This window comes from Mobula hypostoma, chromosome 1 (assembly GCF_963921235.1).
Source record: "Mobula hypostoma chromosome 1, sMobHyp1.1, whole genome shotgun sequence".
Taxonomy (NCBI): Eukaryota; Metazoa; Chordata; class Chondrichthyes; order Myliobatiformes; family Myliobatidae; genus Mobula; species Mobula hypostoma.
Window position 1 is genome coordinate 249,792,617 of NC_086097.1, and position 21,143 is coordinate 249,813,759.

Genomic DNA, 21,143 nt, shown 5'->3' on the forward strand with positions numbered 1-21,143 from the left:
ACTTGGTTGTGGGTTTCACAATGTTGAGTGTTTTATCAGCTGAGTGAGGTCAAGTTATTTTAATCAGCAGCTCCTGCTGGATTTTCCCCGTATCTATCATATTCACCTCCCTGCCAACAATCCTTTTGATTTCTGTGCGAAGACTTGGCCAAAGAACAGACCAAAGTAACTCAATTCCTAGTTAAAGCTCTGCACAAATCTATTGTCACTGAATTTGAAAGTCAGCCAACTGTAACATTTAAATTAATGAGGTACTTGACCCAAAGTGAAGACAGTTTTCAAATACATTTTAGACGATATTTCCTTCAATGAATGAAACTCAAATAAAGGTACTTCTGCAAGAGATCTGGCCACAGTAAGTGGGATGAATCTGAAGGCTGATTAATACTTCTGCATCAAATCGACGCCGTAGGTACGGCGTCACCGCGAACCCTACACAGAGCCTACACGGATCCCTACACCGTAGCCTAATGCGCACCTCTCCCAAAATGTACGCGTCGCAGCAATGCAGACTGCAACAACTGTGATTGGTCTACTTGGTAGCATTGCATTTCCTCCTACGCTGCAATAGCTTCCCATTGGGCGACTGAAGGGCAGGGAAGGAACTCTGGCTGCAATGCTTTCCATACCTCCGAAATTATGGAGGACTCATTTCGCTTTTACGAAAAAAGACGCTTGCTTTAAATTTGTTTACCTCAAGAAAGACTACCATGACCATGAAGCCTTGCGTGGGCAGGTGTGTGCGCATGCACGACGTGCCTGAATTGCAGAGCGACACAGACACACCAACGCACAAGAATAAATGCTCACAACGCGCGTAGGTAACTTGTGTAGGTTACGGCGTCCATTTGACGCAGAAGTATAAATCAGCCTTAACTCGTTGGCCTGTGTGATTGAGAACAGGTGGGACAGGAGGAGGGGCTGCTCCCTATCCCTAATCCCCAAACTGACCTCTAGATCCCCCACAGTCCTGTCCCTAAACCTTAACTTGACCACTAACCCCCCTCCCTGACCCGAAAACTAACCTTAAAAACTTTAGAAACAAGTACATCTGAGTAATCTTAACTGTGAGAATACTGACTGGAGACTGGATGCCTGGAAGCTTGTTGGGGGCCTGTCTGTGGCAATGAATTCCACAGATTCACTCAATTTCAAAGTTCAAAGTTAATTTTATTATCAAAGTACTTATTCAGTTGCAAGAAAAATTTTGCGAACCCTTTGCAATTACCTGGTTTTCTGCATTAATCATAAAATATGGTCTGATCTTCATCTAAGTCACCATAATAGATAAACAAAATCTGCCTAAACTAATAACACACAAACAATTGTACTTCATCTCGTTAATACTGAGTACACCATTTAACAATCACAGTCTAGGTTCAAAAAAGTATGTGAACCTCTGGGGTAATGCCTTCTACAAAAGCTATTTGGAATCAGGTGTTCCAATCAGTAAGATGAGATTGGAGTGTGGATTGTAGAGGTGACCTGCCCTATAAAAAAGACACACAAGGTCAGGTTACTGATGGAGTCTGCTCTTCTCAAGAAAGATCAGTTTATGTGCACCATGCCTTGATCAAGACAACTTTCAGAGGACCTCCGATGAAGAATTGTAGAGATGCATGAAGCTGGAAAAGGCTACAAAACCATTCCTGAAGACCTGAATATTCATCAGTCCACAGTATGAGAAAATGTCTACAAATGGAGGAAATTCAATATGGTTGCTGCTCTTCCTCGGGGAGTGGGCATCCTGCAAAGATCACACCAAGAGCACAATGTACAATACTGAAGGAGGTGAAAAGAACCCAAGGGTAACAGCAAAAGGCCTGCAGAAATCTCCAGAACTTGCAGAAGTCTCTTTTCATGTGTCCACTATAAGAAAAACACGAACAAGAATGGTGTTCATGGAAGGACACCACAGAGAAAACCACTGCTCTCCAAAAAAGAATTGCTGCACATCTCAGGTTTGCAAACGACCACCTGGATGTTCCACAATGCTCCAGGGACAATGTTCTGTGGGCAGATGAGACAAAAGTTGAACTTTTTGGCAGAAATGCACAGTGCCATTTTTGGAGGAAAAAGGGCACTGCACACCTACACCAAAACCTCAATCCCAACTGTGAAGCATGGTGGAAAAAGCATCATGATTTGGGAGAACATGCTGCCTCACGGCAGCTTGAGGGAGCCACAGATTCAAAATTGAATCAAGACATTTTACAGGAGAATGTCAGAGTAGCGGTTCATCACCTGAAGTTCAATAGAAGTTGGATGATGCAACAAGACAATGATCCAAAATACAAGAGTACATCAACAACAGAATAGTTTAAAAAGAAAAAACAGATGTGTTTTAGAATGGCCAAGTCAGAGTCCAGACCTTAACCCAATTGAGATGCTGTAGCATGACCTGAAAAGAGCTGTTCATGCATGGTATCCCAGAAATATTGATGAACTGAAAGAGTTTTGTATGGAGGAATGGTGTTGTGCAAGTCTGATCAGCAACTACAGGAAACACTCGGCAGAGGTTATTTCTGCTAAAGAAGTTTCTACCAGTTATTAAGTGCAAGGGTTCACATACTTCTTCCAGCCTGGACTGTGAATAGTGAAACAATAATTTCAATAAAGACATGAAAAATACAATTGTTTGTGTGTTATTTTTTATGCCCATTATTGTGACTTAGATGAAGATCAGACCTGATTTTTTGAGTAATTAATGCAGAAAAATGGGTAATTGCAAACGGTTCATAAACATTTTCTTGCAACTGTATGCCACTGTGTACCCACAGATTCATTGTCACTACCCTCTGGCTGAAGAAATTCTTCCTCATCCCTGTTCCCAATGGACATACCTCTATTCTGACACAGTGCCCTCGGCTCCAAGACTCCCCCACTACAGAAAAACATCGCACAGTCATTAAATGCTCTTTATAAGTTAATCCTTTTATTCAAGAGTCTCCATTGCCCAAGTTAATCAATAAACACATATTGGTTGAATACCGTGTGTATGGAGGAAAGCATCTAGTTTTGTTGTTTTGTTACTTGTTGTGTTCTGATGAACATTGTGGACATGCTATGTTGACGCTGGAATATGTAGCAACTCTTGCAGCTGCCCCCAGCACATCTTTGGTTGTATTGTTAACTCAAACGATGAATTCCACTGTATGTTTTGATGTACACATGATGAATAAATGTATGTGTGACATGCACAGTTCACTGAATCAAAATCTGATTTAATATCACCAGCATTTGTTGTGAAATTTGTTAACTTTGTGGAGGCAGTACAAAGCAGCTCATGATAAATATAGGAAAAAACTGAATTACAGTAAGTATATTGAGGGTCTCTGTCGGTCAGAGTGACCAAAGATAAGGTGTCCTAGCTGTCGAGATATACAACGCTGGGCAGTACGATATGGAGAGGGAAGCTGTTGCCCTTGCATCAGGCTCCCCCTCTGTATGCGTCTGATGAACCCACAGGAGAAACCGATACAGTTTGGTACTAGCAGCGTCACAGGAGTTGCCAGTCAGCGTTGAACTCAACGCAGAACTGCCTTAGGGGCTGCAACTCTGGATTTTTCCCCTCGGGGTTTACTCCTGAAGCCTTCCCCATGAGTGGGCATAGCCGCAAGGCAACTGAGGTTTGAGATCAGAGTTTTCCTTCTCCTAGATGAGCAGTACATACAGTAAGTACGTGTATATTAAATAGTTAAATTGAAATGAAGTAGTGCAAAAACAGAAATAAATTTTAAAAACTAATGAGATAGTGCTCATGGGTTCAATGTTCATTTAGGAATCGGCTGGCAGAGGGGAAGAAGCTGTTCTTGAATCGCTGAGTGTGTGCCTTAAGGCTTCTGTACCTCTTTTCTGATGGTAACAGTGAGAAGAGGGCATGTCCTCGGTGACAAGGGTCCTTAATGATGGACGCCACCCCCCTGAAGTTCCACTACTTGAAGATGTCTTGGATACTATGGAGGCTAGTACTCATGATCGAGCTAACAAATTTTTCAAATTTCTGCAGCTTACTTCGATCCCGTGCAGTAGCCCTGTCGTAATCAGAACTCATTACGTAATTAGGAAGCCACTGGATCAATTGTGTTTCTACGTTGAAGAAAAACTCCACTTCTTTTCGAACACATCTAAAACCTTGAATATAGATACAAAAGAGACTGCCACTGCAGATGCTGGAAAGCTGCAACTAGACACACAAAATCCCAGAGGAACTCAGGCAGCATCTATGGAGGGAAATGAGCAGCAGATGTTTGAGGCTGAGACCCTTCATCATGACTGGAATTTAAAGGTGTCTTTTTCATTTCACCATTTCAGAAAGATTACACTGGTTAGCATTTCACTTAACACTTTTCTCCAAGCATAACACTTTTCTCCAAAAGTGTTGCTTCCTCAATTTTGTTTTTTGGCTATGATAGACCACCTGAAGCTGAACACAAATACAATTTCAGATTACTTGTAGAACGTAGGAATTTGGAGAAGCAAGAACTTATATTTTGTTCCTTGGAGCTTAGAAGAATGAGGGGAGATTTGATAAAGGTTTACAAAATTTTGAGGGATATGGAGAGAGTAAATGTGAATAGGCTCTTTCCACTTAGATTAGGAGAGATAAATATGAGAGGACATGGCTTTAGGGTGAAAAGGGAAAGGTTTAGGGGGAACTTCTTCACTCAGAGAATGGTGGGAGTGTGGAATGAGCAGCCATCTGACGTGGTAAATCACTCTTAAGTTCTAAGAATAAATTGGATAGCTACATGGATGGGAGAGGTCTGGAGGGTTATGGACTGGATGCAGGTCAATGGGCCTAGCGGAATAAATTTTGGTACAGACTAGAAGGGCCGAATGGCCTGTTTTCTGTGCTGTAGTGTTCTATGGTTCTATTGTTTAATATAATGTGTTTAACTGCATAATAGCAGTGATCCTCTGCAATAGTTTAACCAAGCTAAAAGTGTTTTGTTAACTCTTTTCATTTGTACTCAGTGTCTGAGGCTTCTTGCCAGCATTGGTAGATTCCAGTTGCCCTGATACCATTTCTCCATTACTGCAATATCCTGGTGAAATCTTTCACCATGCTTGTCACTGACAGCAACAAGATTTGCAGGGAGGAAGTCTAAATGGGAATGTAAAAAATGAATCTTTAGTGACATTTTATACTTCATGGTTTTGAATGCTTGAAGCATGTTGTCAACCAGCTGCACATAGTTTGGTGCTCTGTGGTTGCCAAGAAAACTTTCAATAACATACTTGAATGCCATCCATGTGATTTTCTCCGATCCCACTACAAGTTCTTCAAATTGCCTGTCTTTGATGACCTCTTTGATTTGTGGATCAACAAAAATGTCTTCCTTAATTAGTTATTCTGGGTAACACTTGTCTTAAATATCAAAACCTTTCACTGAAATTCTTGTGCCTGATGACAGCAAATACCCTCTTTGTAGTCTTGAACCCAGTAATTCTGCTTTTGCCTTTGGCAAACCCAAGTCTCTGACCACGCTATTTAACTCAGACTGAGTTATCAGATGAGATTCACTCAACATAAGGGGTTCAAAATCTGTATCAGTATCAGTGTTCTTCTCCACTCCTGGCTCGTAATTCACGGCATCTTCGTCTGCCTCCTCTAGACTCCATGTCTCTGGTGGCTTCAGTACTGGAAGGCTATCATCATGCGCCGCAGGTCTCATGGCTAAAGGAAGACTGGGGTACTGAATGGATTTCTTATTTTTCACAGAGAATCCAGACATACTGATCAGACAGAAGTAGCTGTCCATCACATGATCATTCGACTCTTTCTATATCATCGGGACAGCAAATATCATTGACTTCCGAGTACCTCTGAGCCAAGCTCTGAGATCGGCAGCACATGTTATGCAACAAATGTAAGGAGCCCAAGCTTTGTCTAGGTCACCAACTTTACACACAAAGTTGAGCTCATAGGCTTTCTTATGCTCCATGAGTCATGCTCCATCTTTGAGATTTAAGTGTCTACTCGCCCCAAATATAAAGGAGGTATTGCTGCTATTGCAATATTGGTGAAACATTTTGCTATCACAAATACTGCTGAAAATACAATTGCTTTATTATAATAAGTACATGCACATCAATGCGATCGCAAACTGATAAACATGTAAGCACAACACATAGAACAGTGTGTGCATGGTGCTTTTATAGCCTTTTTAAAACCTGTCCTGTCATGCAGCATCCGCCCTGCCTAAACACGCCCAGGCATGTCTGGACAAGATAGAAAACTTTTCAGCTTACATTGTGAGCAACATTTTAATAGACATGTATTATGAATAGAAATAACAAATCTAGTCAATTTTAAAAAAAAGGAGTGTGATAGGTAAATTTCATGGTGATTTTCATGATCAACAGCCCAAAATCCATAAGATACACCCAAATTATTCAGGAAGCAAAATATTTGTTGTCCAGTGTTATTTAAATTACTTTCAACCAACTGTCGGTTAAGGGCATCTCATTGAAACCTATCAAGTATTACAGAGAGTGGATGAGGAGAGGTTGTTTCCAATAGTGAGGGAAGTCGAGGACCAGAGGGCACAGCATCAGAATAGAAGAATGTCCCTTTAGAACAGAGACGAGGCCAGAGGGTGGCAAATCTGTGGAATTTATTGCACAGACAGCTGAGGAGGCTAGGTCATTGGGTATATTTAAAACTGAGAATGATAGGTTCTTGAAAGGTTACAGGTAGAAGAAATGGGATTCAGAGGGATATGGAAATGACAATGCCCTTGAATGGAAAATCCTACAAAAAGTAGTGGTTACGGCTCTGTCCCTCACAGGTAAAACCCTCCCCATGACTGAGCACATCTACACGGAGCATTGTCACAGGAAAGTAGTATCCATCATCAGAAACCCCCACCACCCAGACCATGCTGTCTTCTCGCTGCTGCCATCAGGAAAGAGGTACAGGAGCCACAGGACCCACACCACCAGATTCAAAAACAGCTATTAACCCTCAACCATCAGGCTCCTGAACCAGATGGAAAAACTTCACTCAGCCCAATACTGAACTGTTCCCACAACCTTTGGACTTACTTTCAAGGACTCTTCATCTCATGTTATCGATATTTATTGCTTATTGATTTATTATTATTTTGTTTGATTATTTTTCCTTAGAATTTCCACAATTTGTCTTTTGCACAGTCTTTTGTCAGTCTTGTGTGTGGGTTCTCATTGATTCTATTGTGTTTCTTTGAACGCCTTCAAGAAAATGAATCTCAGGATTATATATACACAGTGGCAAGCAAAAGTTTGGGCACCCTTTGTCAAAATTTCTGTTACTGTGAACAGCTAAGCCAGTAAAAGATGAACTGATTTCCAAAAGGTATAAAGTTAAAGATGACACATTTCTTTAATATTTTAAGCAAGAAAACTTGTTTTATTTCCATCTTTTACAGTTTCAAAATAACAAAAAAAGGAAGAGGGCCCAAAGCAAAGCCACTGTAGTGACATACACATACTTTGATAATAAATTTATTTTTGTGATCTATTTTAACTAAATCCCATCTGTTCCAAAGAAATAAATTCTGGCCTACCCAATCATCAGAGACAAAACCTCTCAACTTGGCAACATCTTTACAATTCCATTTTTTATATGGACTCTCATCCAATCACAAACTTCCTTTGACAGTGACTCAATGGGCATTCTTCAGTATTCTATCTGTGGCCTAACTGTATAAAGACCCAGATGTTCTTGTATTTCCAATTCAGCCCGGCGCTCAAACCTCAGCTCTTTCCTCACTCAAAGACAGGCCCATATCGGAGCGGCAAGGCCTGGTCCAACAGCGAGGAACAACCCAATGTTTGGATGAGTTAAATGGTGGTCTGGATTGAAAAGGTCAGAGCGTCGGGGCCAGGGGTGAGGGATGGACTAGTTCAGCTCGCTGCTCTTCGACACTTACTCAGCTCTGCACTGAACTGAGGGTGTGGCTTGGTGTCTACGGACAGTCTCACTTTGGTCAACTTCACTTCTGAATGCCATTTGCTTACTTTTATTGTTTGCACGATTTGCTTTTTTTCTCTCTACACATTGGGTGTTCGACATTTTCCTTCATGGGTCCTTTTGGGTTTCTTTGTTTTGTGGCCGCCTGTAAGGAGACAATTCTCAAGGGTGTATATAGTGTGCATTCTTTGATGATAAATGTACTTTGAACTTTTTTTTCCGCACTCAGTCAGGGAATTCTTCTCAGCTGTTTTAGCTTTACCTTCCATCGCACTGCCTTCACCAACTTGCCAAAGGTTCCTCTACATCTCCCTGGCTTCATACTCGCGGGCTGCCCCCGGCACAATCCTCAGACTGTATTAGCTATTATTACAACACTGCATTTCATGGTATGTTTTGATATATAATAAAACTCATCTTTAATCTTTCTCTTAGACCCACTGAAATGCAGAGGTAACTTGGATGCTAAAACTAATTCAAAAAACTAATCACAAAACTAATTCAACTGAACAGCTCAGGAAATGCAAGTACTTCTGGATGGCAGCACTTGCAAACTCAGCAGCCTCGCGGGGGCCTACCAAAGCTGATTTTCCCTTTGTAAAACTTGTTTTTTCATGATCACAAGAAATTTCCACTCCAAGAACATCAGGTACTGCAGGGCTTCTCCATCAACGAGCTGCTCGTTGATCAGAGTAGCTGGACTGGTGTCGACGGAGCAGCCGGTCAGGGTAGCGAAGCAGCCCGCCAGTGTGTCGGAAGAGCTGGTCAGGATAACAGAGCAGCTGGTCGGGATAACAGAGGAGCCGGTCAGGATAGTGAAGCAGCCCACCAGTGTGTCGGAGGAGCCGGTCGGGATAACAGAGCAGCTGGTCGGGATAACAGAGGAGCCGGTCAGGATATCGAAGCAGCCCACCAGTATGTCGGAGGAACCGGTCGGGATAACAGAGCAGCTGGTCGGGATAACAGAGGAGCCGGTCAGGATATCGAAGCAGCCCACCAGTGTGTCGGAGGAACCGGTCGGGATAACAGAGCAGCTGGTCGGGATAACAGAGGAGCCGGTCAGGATATCGAAGCAGCCCGCCAGTGTGTTGGAGGAGTCGGTTTGGGAGCGAATTAGCTGACCTGGCTGCAGACCATGTTGCTGCCTGTTACTCAGAAGCATCAGAGTTGGGGCAGTGTAACCGTGGGAGATTGTTGCCGACGTTACACTTGCGATCGCAAGGCTCTGCTGGACATTGATAATGTACAGTGACTACAAAAAGTATCACCCCCATTGGAAGTTTTCATGTCTAATTGTTTTACAACACTGAATCACAGTGGATTTAATTTGGCTTTTTTGACACTGATCAACAGAAAAGACTCTTTCCTGTCAAACTGAAAACAAATTTCTACAAATTGGTCTAAATTTATGCCAATTATTAAACACAAAAAAATTGATTGCATAATTAGTCACCCCTTCAGGTCAGTATTTAGCAGATGCACCTCTGGCAGCAGTTACAGCCTTGAGTCTGTGTGGATATGTTTCTATCAGCTTTGCACATCTGGACACTGCAATTTTCCCCATTCTGCTCAAAACTGCTCAAGCTCTGTCAGATTACATGGGGATCATGAGTCAACAGCCCTTTTCAAGTCCAGCCACAAATTCTCAATAGGATGTGCAAACTATTGAAAGGGTGCAGAGGAGATTTACAAGGATGTTGCCTGGATTGGGGAGCATGCCTTATGAGAATTCGTTCAGTGAACTCGGCCTTTTCTCCTTGGAGCGGTAGAGGATGGGAGGTGACCTGATAGAGGTGTATAAGATGCCGAGAGGCATTGATCGTGTGGATAGTCAGAGGCTTTTTCCCAGGGCTGAAATGGCTAACACAAGAGGGCACGGTTTTAAGGTGCTTGGAAGTAGGTACAGAGGAGATGTCAGGGGTAAGTTTTTTTACACAGAGTGGTGAGTGCATGGAATGGGCTGCCGGCAATGGTCGTGAGGGCAGATACAATAGGGTCTTTTAAGAGACTCCTGGATAGGTACATGGAGCTTAGAAAAATAGGGGGCTATGGGTAACCTGAGGTAATTTCTAAAGTACATGTTCAACACAGCATTGTGAGCCAAAGGGCCTGTATTGTGCTGTAGGTTTTCTATGTTTCTATGGATTGAGGTCTGGACTTTGACTTGGCCGCTCCAGGACATTAACTTTGTTGTTTTTAAGTTATTCCTGTGTAGCTTTCGCTTTATGTATGCGGTCATTATCTTGCCGGAAAGCAAATCTTCTCCCAAGTTCTCTTGCAGACCAGACTGCATCAGGTTTTCCTTCAGGATCTCCCTGTATTTTAGATTAACTTTACCCTCTACCTTCACAAGCCTTCCAGGGTCTGCTGCAGTGAAGCATCCCCACAGCACGATGCAGCCACCACCGTGCTCAGAGTAGGGATGGTGTGTTTTTGATGTTGTGCGGTGTTTGGCTAACGCCAAACATAGCGTTTATAATCTCATGGCCAACAAGATCAATTTTGGTTTCATCAGACCATAGAACCTTCTTCCAGCTGACTTTAGAGTATCCCACAAACTCTAGCTAAGATATCATGCGAGTTTTTTTTTTCAAACAAAGGCCTTCTCTTTGCCATTCTTCCATAAAGCTGCGACTGGTGGAGCACCTGGGCAACAGTTGTTGTATGTGCAGCCTCTCCCATCTCAGCCACTGAAGTTGGTAACTCCTCCAGAGTTGTCAAAGGTTTCCTTGGTGGTCTCCCCCTCTAGTCCCTTTCCTGCACGGTCACTCAGTTTTTGAGGACGGCCTGCTCTAGACTGATTTACAGCTGTGCCATACTCTTTCCATTTCTTGACTTATCCGTACTTCAAGGAATATTCAGTAACTTGGAAATTTCCTTGCATCCATCTCCTGACTTGTGCTTTTCAATAACCTTTCACAAAGTTGCCTGGGGCATTCTTTTGTCTTCATGGTGTGGTTTTTGCCAGGATACTGACTCATCAGCAGTTGGAGCTTCTTCTGAGTTTTAATGATGGTTGGCAGTCCGACGTAAAGGTGTATTACACCCACCAACCGGACTGGATTGTGGTGTAGAGAGTTGGGAAATAAAACCCCTACTAGTTCTTTATCGAATGAAAACTAAATTACCCCAAAATGCCCCATAGATTGTAAATAATGAAAGACAATATTGTGAATTAAATTAATGTCACTTCCATAAGTTTTTAAATGTAAACTATCAGCCCCCAAAGATAGTTGTGAAGCCTACATTTTTTTTCTTTCAACCTTATACGCAAACATTGTAGAAGAATGTGCTACACACATAAAAGTTGCTGGTGAACGCAGCAGGCCAGGCAGCATCTCTAAGAAGAGGTACAGTCGATGTTTCAGGCCGAGACCCTTCGTCAGGACTAACTGAAGGAAGAGCTAGTAAGAGATTTGAAAGTGGGAGGGGGAGGGGGAGATCCAAAATGATAGGAGAAGACAGGAGGGGGAGGGATGGAGCCAAGAGCTGGACAGGTGATTGGCAAAGGGGATTTGAGAAGACCATGGGACGGGAGGCCCAGGGAGAAGGAAAAGGGGGAGGGGGGAACTCAGAGGATGGGAAAGGGGTATAGTCAAAGGGACAAAGGGAGAAAAAGGAGAGAGAAGGAAAGAATGTGTGTATATAAATAAATAACGGATGGGGTATGAGGGGGAGGAAGGGCATTAACGGAAGTTAGAGAAGTCAATGTTCATGCCATCAGGTTGGAGGCTACCCAGACGGAATATAAGGTGTTGTTCCTCCAACCTGAGTGTGGCTTCATCTTTACAGTAGAGGAGGCCGTGGATAGACATATCAGAATGGGAATGGGATGTGGAATTAAAATGTGTGGCCATTGGGAGATCCTGCTTTTTCTGGCGGACAGAGGGTAGGTGTTCAGCGAAACGATCTCCCAGTCTGCGTCGAGTCTCGCCAATATATAGAAGGCCACATCGGGAGCACTGGACGCAGTATATCACCCCAGCCGACTCACAGGTGAAGTGTCACCTCACCTGGAAGGACTGTCTGGGGCCCTGAATGGTGGTAAGGGAGGAAGTATGTCAACTGTTTCATTATGATGACAGAAACTACATACCCCAGAGTGATGTTTTCAACAAGATACAGGGAATAATTAAGCATAGTATGCCCAATTCTAAGTCGAGTCAATACAATTCCTTCCCTTCTTGTCTTACTTCCTTCTCCCATCAACCCAACAGTTTTATGTATTCTGTAAAGGGGTCACCCCTTTTGTCTATTACCCCTCAGGTCTTGCCATAATCCTGTTATTCTTAGCCTGGCCAGCCCCTTTGCTTCTGATTTGCTAAGTGGAAGGTCAATATCTTGAAACAGTTGAATCTTAACAGCCTTTTTTGGCTGAACGATGAACCCACTCATTCCCATTCAGGGACCCATAAGCAGAGGACATGTAGACCATTGCTTTGAATATGAAATAAAATTTGAAGAGCTTCCAACAGCAAACCTGACCATTGCTAGAATGACCTGCTTTAAGATTAATCAAAACCAAAAAAGCTGAACAAATTATAACTTTGCAAGGACAAATTTCCTCCTCCCACTATAAGCACAAAATGATGGCAACCAAATCTGCTGTATATATTGATAAATGGTTCACAAGAAGTTTCTGTATTGTTACCTGTAATTCAGGCACAAAAACAGTAACACCAATATTCTTTATTAAATTATCTTTGATCCACCAGTTTAAATGATTAGCATATCACAATAATTTTCCTCACAATATTGATGAACCAATGGACTCTTAGGCATATCAGGATCCTTGGACGTCATTAACCTAAAATTGACTGAAGTCATTGGAAGAAGATGGGGTAAGTTGGACCTTCCAGATACAGGGGTATTTTTACTACAATCAATTCAAAACACCTTGACTGCACACAGGTGATCTCCATTTAACTAATTATGTGACTTCTAAAACCAATCGGCTACACCAGTGATGATTTGGTGTGTCATATTAAAGGGAGTGAATACTTAAACAAACAAATAATTTGTGTTATATATTTGTAATTAATTTTGATCAGTTTTTGGAGATCTGTTTTCACTCTGACCCGAAAGAGTCTTTTTCTGTTGATTGGAGTCAATAAAAAGCCACTGTGATTCAATGCTGTAAAACAATAAAACACGAAAACCTCCGGGGGGGGGGGGTCAATACTTTCTATAGGCACTGTAAGCCGCTGAAGCCCTGTTACCCTTGTCGGTGGAGGGACAGAAGGTATGGGAGCTATGTAGCCTCAGGTGCAGCAAGAACTAGGCCTCAAGCCTTGGGTTTGCCTGCTGCTGCAGACCAGGTGAGTGGCATGGAAGTGCTACAGCATGACTGAGCTCGGCTGGGGCCTGGTGTCTCCCTTTGGCGCTGCCTTCCTGTGTTCGAGTGGTGGAAGGACGGGCTGGATTGTGTGCACCTGTGCACTGCTGGGAGACTGTATCATCGATTGCCAGACGTTGTCACTCAGGGTATTAGACTATATGTTTTTTTTTCCTCAAGTGAGTATGCTTCTTTGCTTGAAATTTTGAATTGTGTTACTCGCTATTTTGAATGTTACTTGCTATTTGGAATTGTTTGCTTGCTACTTTGAATGTCTTGCACCTTGGCTCCAGAGGGATGCTCTCTCATTCAGCTGTACCAATGTATGGTTTGAATGATAATTAAACCTGATTTGATTTGATTGCTACTGCAGAGGCTGGGTTAAGAAAACAACACTCTATTGTCCCCAGCACACTAGTGTTCCACCATCTACTTTAAAGTTGAATTTTAACATATTCTCTCACTTCTTTCTTCCAATCAGGGGTTCCCATCCTCTTTTTATGCTAATAACAGAGGGAGTCTGTGGAATCCCTGCTGTAGATACTCCCAGAAGATAGCTCAAATAATGTAAAAGTAACATGTAGGATATAGGGCTGTCGATATGTAATACTTATAACCTTTGTAGCAACGTTTAAAACAGTAATTAAGATCTGGCTGCTGGCATTGAAGCAACTTGACCCCTGTACCATCATTTCCTGCATTATTAAGTCGATAAAGATTACCACAATTCACATATACAGTCGACCCTCCTTACCCGCGGGTTTTTGCATGCGCGGATTCAACCAACCGCGGATCGGGAAAACCCAGAAGCTCTCTCTCCAGCGCTCGTTGTTTGAGCATTTTTTCTTGTCATTATTCCCTAAACAATACAGTATAATAACTATTTTACATAGTATTTACATTGTATTAGGTATTTTAAGTCAGTGGTCCCCAACCTCCGGGCCACGGACTGATACATTGCCACGAAGAATGCAGCGGTGCAGCGGTGGCTGGAACACACCCAGCACATCTTTAAGAAAATAGCTGAAATAAACAAGCTAATTAATTAGGTGCTGCTCAAGATTAATCAGATCCTCTGATCTGGGCCGACATTTACGTGCCGGGCGGCACCTAATTAATTACCTTGTTTATTTCGGCTTAAAAGATGTGCTGGGTGTGTTCCGGCCACTGCTGCACCCCTGCATTCGTTGCGGCAATGTACCAGTCCGCGGCCTGGAGGTTGGGGACCACTGTTATAAGTAATCTAGAGATGACTTAAAGTGTATGGGAGGATGTACATAGGTTACATGCAAATACTACGCCATTTTATATACGGGACTTGAGCATCCGCATTTTTTTGGTATCCACAGGGGGTCCTGGAACCAATCCCCCGCGGATGAGGGCCAACTGTATTGTCTCTCCGTCTTACAACAATAACTCCGTCAAGCACAGTCCCATGCTTGGAACTGATTGATGGAGGATTGGGCGTGGAGCTAGCGACCCCATCCCGTAACAACCCAGAGCTACAGAAACACCAACAGAAGCTCCAAAGAGCTCTTCCCTGGGAGAGGAAGGATCTTCAATAGGCCACACCTGGGACAAGTTGAAAGACAGAGGACTCCGGCGAGCCAACGTCAGCGGCCAATGCTCCAGTAAGGAATAGGCTGAAGATGAAGACATTAAAACAAATAGAATTTACCTACTTTTCATATATCCTTTGGCCCTTGGTGAAAACCTTCACGTCACTATCCAATGGGAAAGTGCCATCGTCTTTTCTGAAGCGGTAGAAAAGTTTGGCATCCTTAAATTCCTTGTGTTCATCGCAAACTAAAAAGAAAGCACAGAAAAAAGAAGTGGTCTACTTTGTGGAGACAGAATGAGCCAGTACTGCCAGGCTGTTACAGGAACGGTTTGCTTGAGGTCATAAAAAGTGTTGTATTTACACAATTGACAGACCATGTGAATGTACTGGAGATTTTCAATCAACCCTGCAGTTTATCCACATTCAAACTAACCAAAAACATGTACTCGATTAATGACCACTTGAGTGTAATTAATGACAAATCAGAAAACTAATGTATTCGTTTCTACCATAATGATTTCAAAATAGTTTAAACTTGCACCCTCCACAACAATTTGTAGGATTTAGAGGTTTGCGTGCCTCAATGACCTGGAGAGATATGCTGGCTGGAGTCAGGGCCGTAGGCTTCGGCTCTTGGTAGGGTCACCCATACCAAACAGGTCAAAGGGTAGAGGCCAGACTAAGAGTGGTCCACCGATCCTCCAGGTTTAGAAGTTCAGCTCAGCGTTAACAACCCTGACTGGTCAAACAAAATTGTTGCAGAAACAGCAATGAAGAATCCTTCTACATCTGATTGTGATGATATTCCTGAGTCTCCACCTGGGACTTGCACAGCTGACAGTCGTGAAAACCAAGAGGTAGCTACAGACGTGACGAAGGAAGCCATGCACACTGCCAGAGATGAAGAACTTTCATTGCTGCACTAAACTGCCAGTGGCATAATGGGCAGTGAGTGCCTGAATGACCCAGTGATCTATTCTGGCTGGAGTCAGGGCCTTGTGCTTTGGCTCTTAGTAGGGTCACCCATGCCAAACAGGTCCAAGAGTGGAGGCCAAACTAAGAGTGATCCACTAGTCCCCCATGTTTTGGGGTTCGGCTCAGAGCTAACCAAACAAAACTGTTACGGAAATAGCAAATGAAGAACCCTTCTATACCTGTGCACGATGGTATCAGAAGATGGCCAAGACCAGACAAGTGGAGGGCTGTCACATGCTGCCTTGGACAGTGGCGTAACAGGCAGCAAGTTAAATGAGTGGGATAGTCTGTGGTAAGGAAGGGTCATGCGATGTTAGCATTCATTTTGAGAGGATATAAAAGCAAGGATGTAATGTTGAGGCTTTATACAATACTGGTAAGGGCTCACTTGGAGTATTGGGCCCATTATCTAAGAAAGGATATGCTGACATTTGAGAGTGTTCAGAGGAAGTTCATGAGAATGATTCCAGGACCGAAAGGGTTACATATAAGGACCAATTGATGGCACTGGGCCTATACTCACTGAAATTCAGAAAAATGAGGGGGAATCTCATTATCATACATTTCCCAACACTGTATTCCATCTACCACTTTTTTGTCCGTTCTTCCAATTTGCCCAAGTCCAGCTGCAAGCATATTACTTCCTCAGCACTACCTACCTCTCCCCTTAACTTCCTATCATCCACAAACTTTGCCACAAAGTCATCAATTCCATTATCGCTTTTTAGTTGCCTTTTGTTGGATTTTAAAAGCTTCCCAATCATCCAACTCCCCACTCACTTTTGCTACTTGATATGCCCTTTCCTTGGCCTTTATGCAGTCCTTAACTTCTCTTGTCAGCCATGGTTGCCTATCCCTGCCATTTGAGAACTTCCTCTGTGGGGCATATCTATGCTGCGCCTTGTGAACTATTCCCAGAAACTTCAGCCATCTCTGCTCTGCTGTCATTCCCGCCAGTATTTTCCTCCAATCCATCTGGGCAAGCTCCTCTCTCATGCCTCTGTAATTCCCTTTATTCCAGTGTGACTTACGCTTCTCCCTCTCAAATTGCAGTATGAATTCAATCACTACCTCCTAAAGGTTCCTTTACATTAAGTTCACTAATAAGATCTGGGTTATTACACAATACCTTTCACTGAGAAGGCTCAAGCACAAGTTGCTCTAAAAAGCCATCTCATACGCATTCAACAAATTCTCTCTCTTGCGATCCGACAGCAACCTGATTTTCCTAATTCCCTTGCATACTGAAGTCCCCCATTACAATTGTGACGTTACCCTTCTTACATGCCTTTTCCAGTTCCTTTAGCAATCTCAACCCCACATCTCGGTTACTACTTGGAGGTTTATATGATTCCCATAATGGTGTTTTTACCCTTGCAGTTTCTTAACTCTACCCACAAAGATTCAACATTCTCTGACCCTATACTGCCTCTTTCTAAAGATGTAATTCCATCTCTTACCAACACAACCACACCACTGTCTATGCCTTCCTGACTGGCCTTTCAATACCAAGTGTATCCTTTGTTGTTAACCTCCCAGCTATGGTCTTCTTTCAGCCACGACTCAGTGATACCCACAGCATCATACCGACCAACCTCTAATTGCACCATAATTTCGTCCACCTTATTCCGAATGCTACGTGCATTTAAATACAGCACCTTCAGCCCTGCATTCTTCACCCTTTTGAATTTTGCCTCTGTGGTACAATTGAACGCTTTGCTCTGTCTGCATTTGTACCCAGTCATTGGCTTGTCCTTCCTTACATTCATGTTACACCCATCATCTACTTGTAAACCTGCTGGCTCTTTCTCAGCTCCATCATACTGGTTCCCAGCCCCCTGCCATATTAGTTTAAATCGCTCCCAAAAGCTCTAATAAACCTGCCACAAGAATATTGGTCCCCCTTGAATTCAAGTGCAACCCATTCCTTTTGTACAGGTCCCACCTGCCCCAGAAGAGGTCCCAATTATCCAGAAATCTGAACCTCTGTCCCCTGCTCCAATTCTTCCGCCATGCATTTACCTGTCACCTCTTCTATTCCTATACTCATTGTCGCGTGGCACAGGCAGCAATCCCGAGATTACTACCCTTAAGGTCCTGCATTTCAGCTTCCTTCTTAATTCCCGGTATTCTTTTTTCAGGACCTCCTCCTTTTTACTACCTATGTTGTTGGTACCAATATGTACCACGACTTCTGGTTGCTCACCCTCCCTTTTTAGGATTTCGTGGACGCATTCAGCAACATCTCAGACCCTGGCACCTGGGAGATAAATTACCATCAGTTTTTCCTTTTCACATCCACAGAATCGCCTATCTGTCCCATCCTCTTCCGTTCCCTACCCTTCTGAGCCACAGGACCAGACTCAGTGACACAGGCACAGCTGCTGTTACTTCTCCCAGGTAGGGCGTCCCCCACCCAACAGTACTCAAAATGGGGCACTTATTGTTGAGGGGGACAGCCACAGGGGTGCTCTAAACTCTCTGACGTTCTCCCTTCCCTCCCCTGACAGTCACCCAATTATCTGTCTCCTATAGCCTTGGGATGACCACCTCCCTGTAACTCCATTCCATCACTGCTTCACTTTTCCTAACGAGCCGAAGTGTCACACGGGTTGCATGACGTGGTTGATCATGGTTGTTCCACGACCATGATTGTTCTTGGCATTTTTTTTCTACAGAAGTGGTTTGCCATTGCCTTCTTCTGGGCAGTGTCTTTACAAGATCGGTGACCCCAGCCGTTATCAATACTCGTCCGTGATTGTCTGCCTGGCATCAGTGGTCACATAACCAGGACTTGTGACATGCACCCGCTGCTCATACGACCATCCACCACCTCCTCCTGTGGCTTCACGTGACCCTGATCGGGGGACAGGTGTTATAATTTGCCCTAGGATGACCTGCAGGCTAGCAGAGGAAGGAGCACCTTTACACCTTTTTTGGTACAGACACATTTCCACCTGGTCACCATGAATAACGAAGTAACAAGAACCCAGTAAAATGATTAAACGTTTGTGAGCTTACCATGATGGATCACTCCGTGATCTAGCAGCTTCTGTACCAACTTGATTGCAGTTTCCCTGTCAGTCGCATCTTTGTGATCGAGAAGCCAATCAATTAACTCCTTCGCAACAAAACAATTTGGATAAGTTCGAAGGTGATATCGTCGATCCTTGATAATCTTTTCCTCGTGAAGTCGCAGCCTGAAAGCAGAATTGCAACAGTTTAATGAAGATTTTAAACAATATTTTCTGGACTGAGCAGTCACCAGAGCTACCTAAAGAAATCATAGAACAAGAGAAAATAAACTGATCCTCTCTGGCTCATTCAGTACGAATGGATTAGTTAGAGATAGTTAAACAAAAACAAGGGGTGATTGATAAGTTCGTGGCCTACGGTGGAAGGAGTCAATTTTAGAAAACCTAGCACATTTATTTTTCCTACATTTACACACATAGTCCAGCGGTCGTGGAGCATACGGATCCCTTCTTTGTAGAAGTCGGCGTCTTGGACCTCCAGGAGTGGTCCACAGCAGGGGTGATTGATAAGTTTGTGGCCTAAGGTAGGAGGAGATGAGTTATTAACTTCAAACTTTTTGCATTTTCACTCAAAGAGTTGAACTGCACGTGCACGTAACAAGAGCTGTATAACTCATCTTCTTCTACCTTAGGCCACAAACTTATCAATCACCCCTGCTCTGGACCACCTGGAGGGCCAAGACGCTCTCGTTACATGCACGTGCAGTTCAATTCTTTGAGTGATAATGCAGAAAGTTTGAAGTTAATAACTCATCTCCTTGTACCTTAGGCCACAAAGTTACAAATCACCCCTGCTGTGGACCACTTCTACAAATAAGGGATCCGTATGCTCCACGACTGCTGGACTAAGTATGTTGAAAAATAAATGTGCTAGGTTTTCTAAGATTGACTCCTTGTATCTTAGGCTATGAACTTATCACCCCTCGTACAGTCACAGCAAGAAAACTCAAAGCATAGTGTCATTTTGCATGAAATCTAATCGGCGAGGATGGTGGAAGTATCGCCAAGCTTTCAGCGCCAACAAAGTATGCCCACAACTCACAAACCCCAACCGTACAGTTTGGGAGGAAACTGGAGCACGCGGAGGAAACCCATTGGGTCACGGAGAGAGCGAACAAACTCTTCACAGACAGCGGTGGGAATCGAACTACAACCTTCCAGCTGGCTGTTGTAAAGTGCTACACTAACTACTACACTATGGTGCTGCCCTCTTATACAGCCCAGCAAATTTAAATACAAAAACTTGAATTCTTCCTTCCCATTTCAGAGAGAAGGCTGTGTGCAGAATCTGCACGACAGAGGCTGAGCTACCACAATAAACAAAAACAGGTTTTAAAGGAAACAAGGTCTGCCTTGGCTATAAAGTCATGTTTAATAAAGTTTTCTACAATTTATTCAGGAATCAATGGAGCTGGTTGCCAACAGCTGGTTGGCTATAATGTTTAGATTGCAGTAAGGCATCAAAAAAAAGGTTGCAGCAAATCATGAATTTGACTAATTTCTAAGTTTACTGAAATCTAGCTGACACTGAGCAAACACTGGGAATTCAGAGAAACATTTGGGGGAATGCAGCAGGATAGCATTTTACTTGCACGTAAATGATTGTTGAGCAAGGAAACAGTCAAGTTGGGGAAGGAGGGCAAGTTTCAAATCAGTAGAAAGAAAGGCTAAATAAATGGGAAAAGGAACACATAAGTAATATGGGAAGGTACACAAGGAGAATACTGGCAAGGCAAATACAATTAATGACTCTGGGCGACAAGAGATTTTGATGCAATTTGCAGACTCATTAAAGTTTATCAGATCAGGAAACATCCAGCCAGAAATAGTGGGGAAATCCCCGGTGACAAATCAGACTCCAAGGAGTACTGTCAAGTACTCGAGTAAGAGAGAGTCAAGTTTGTAAGAGTCAAGTCTACCTAGAATTCTGCTCTTGAAGCACTAGCAGCAGGGTAGAAAGTGGAAACCCCAGGCTCAAATTCTTTCATCTATAAACGAGATCCCCACTCAAATGCTCGATCCGGAAGACGAGGCCTGATGGTTGAAGCCCTGAGATTACTGGGGAAGTCAGGGGCCAAATAAGAGCAAGTCTGCGACCCCACTGGGTGGCCTATCCTGAGGACTGCGTGCGCGTACACGTGCGTTGTTCTACTGAGCATTGTGGACACGCTTTGTTGCCACTGCAACGTGTGGCGACCCTTGCGGGCTGCGCCCCCCCCAGCACATTCTGAGGTTGTGTTGGTGGTTAACACAAATGACACATTTCACTGTATGTTTCGA

The 21,143-nt window shown here is 43.4% G+C and overlaps 1 protein-coding gene across 2 annotated transcripts in view; it reads right to left on the reverse strand.

Moving 5' to 3' along the window:
• The window catches only part of deptor (DEP domain containing MTOR-interacting protein), a 123,790-nt gene that overhangs the window by 52,579 nt on the left and 50,068 nt on the right, over nucleotides 1-21,143 (reverse strand). For both annotated transcript variants that reach the window (XM_063042425.1, XM_063042430.1), the window contains exons 3-4: nucleotides 18,850-19,028; nucleotides 14,975-15,098 (exon numbers count right to left, since the gene is read on the reverse strand). In XM_063042425.1, the coding sequence (XP_062898495.1) occupies nucleotides 14,975-15,098; nucleotides 18,850-19,028 (303 nt within the window). The remainder of the gene's footprint in view (nucleotides 1-14,974; nucleotides 15,099-18,849; nucleotides 19,029-21,143) is intronic.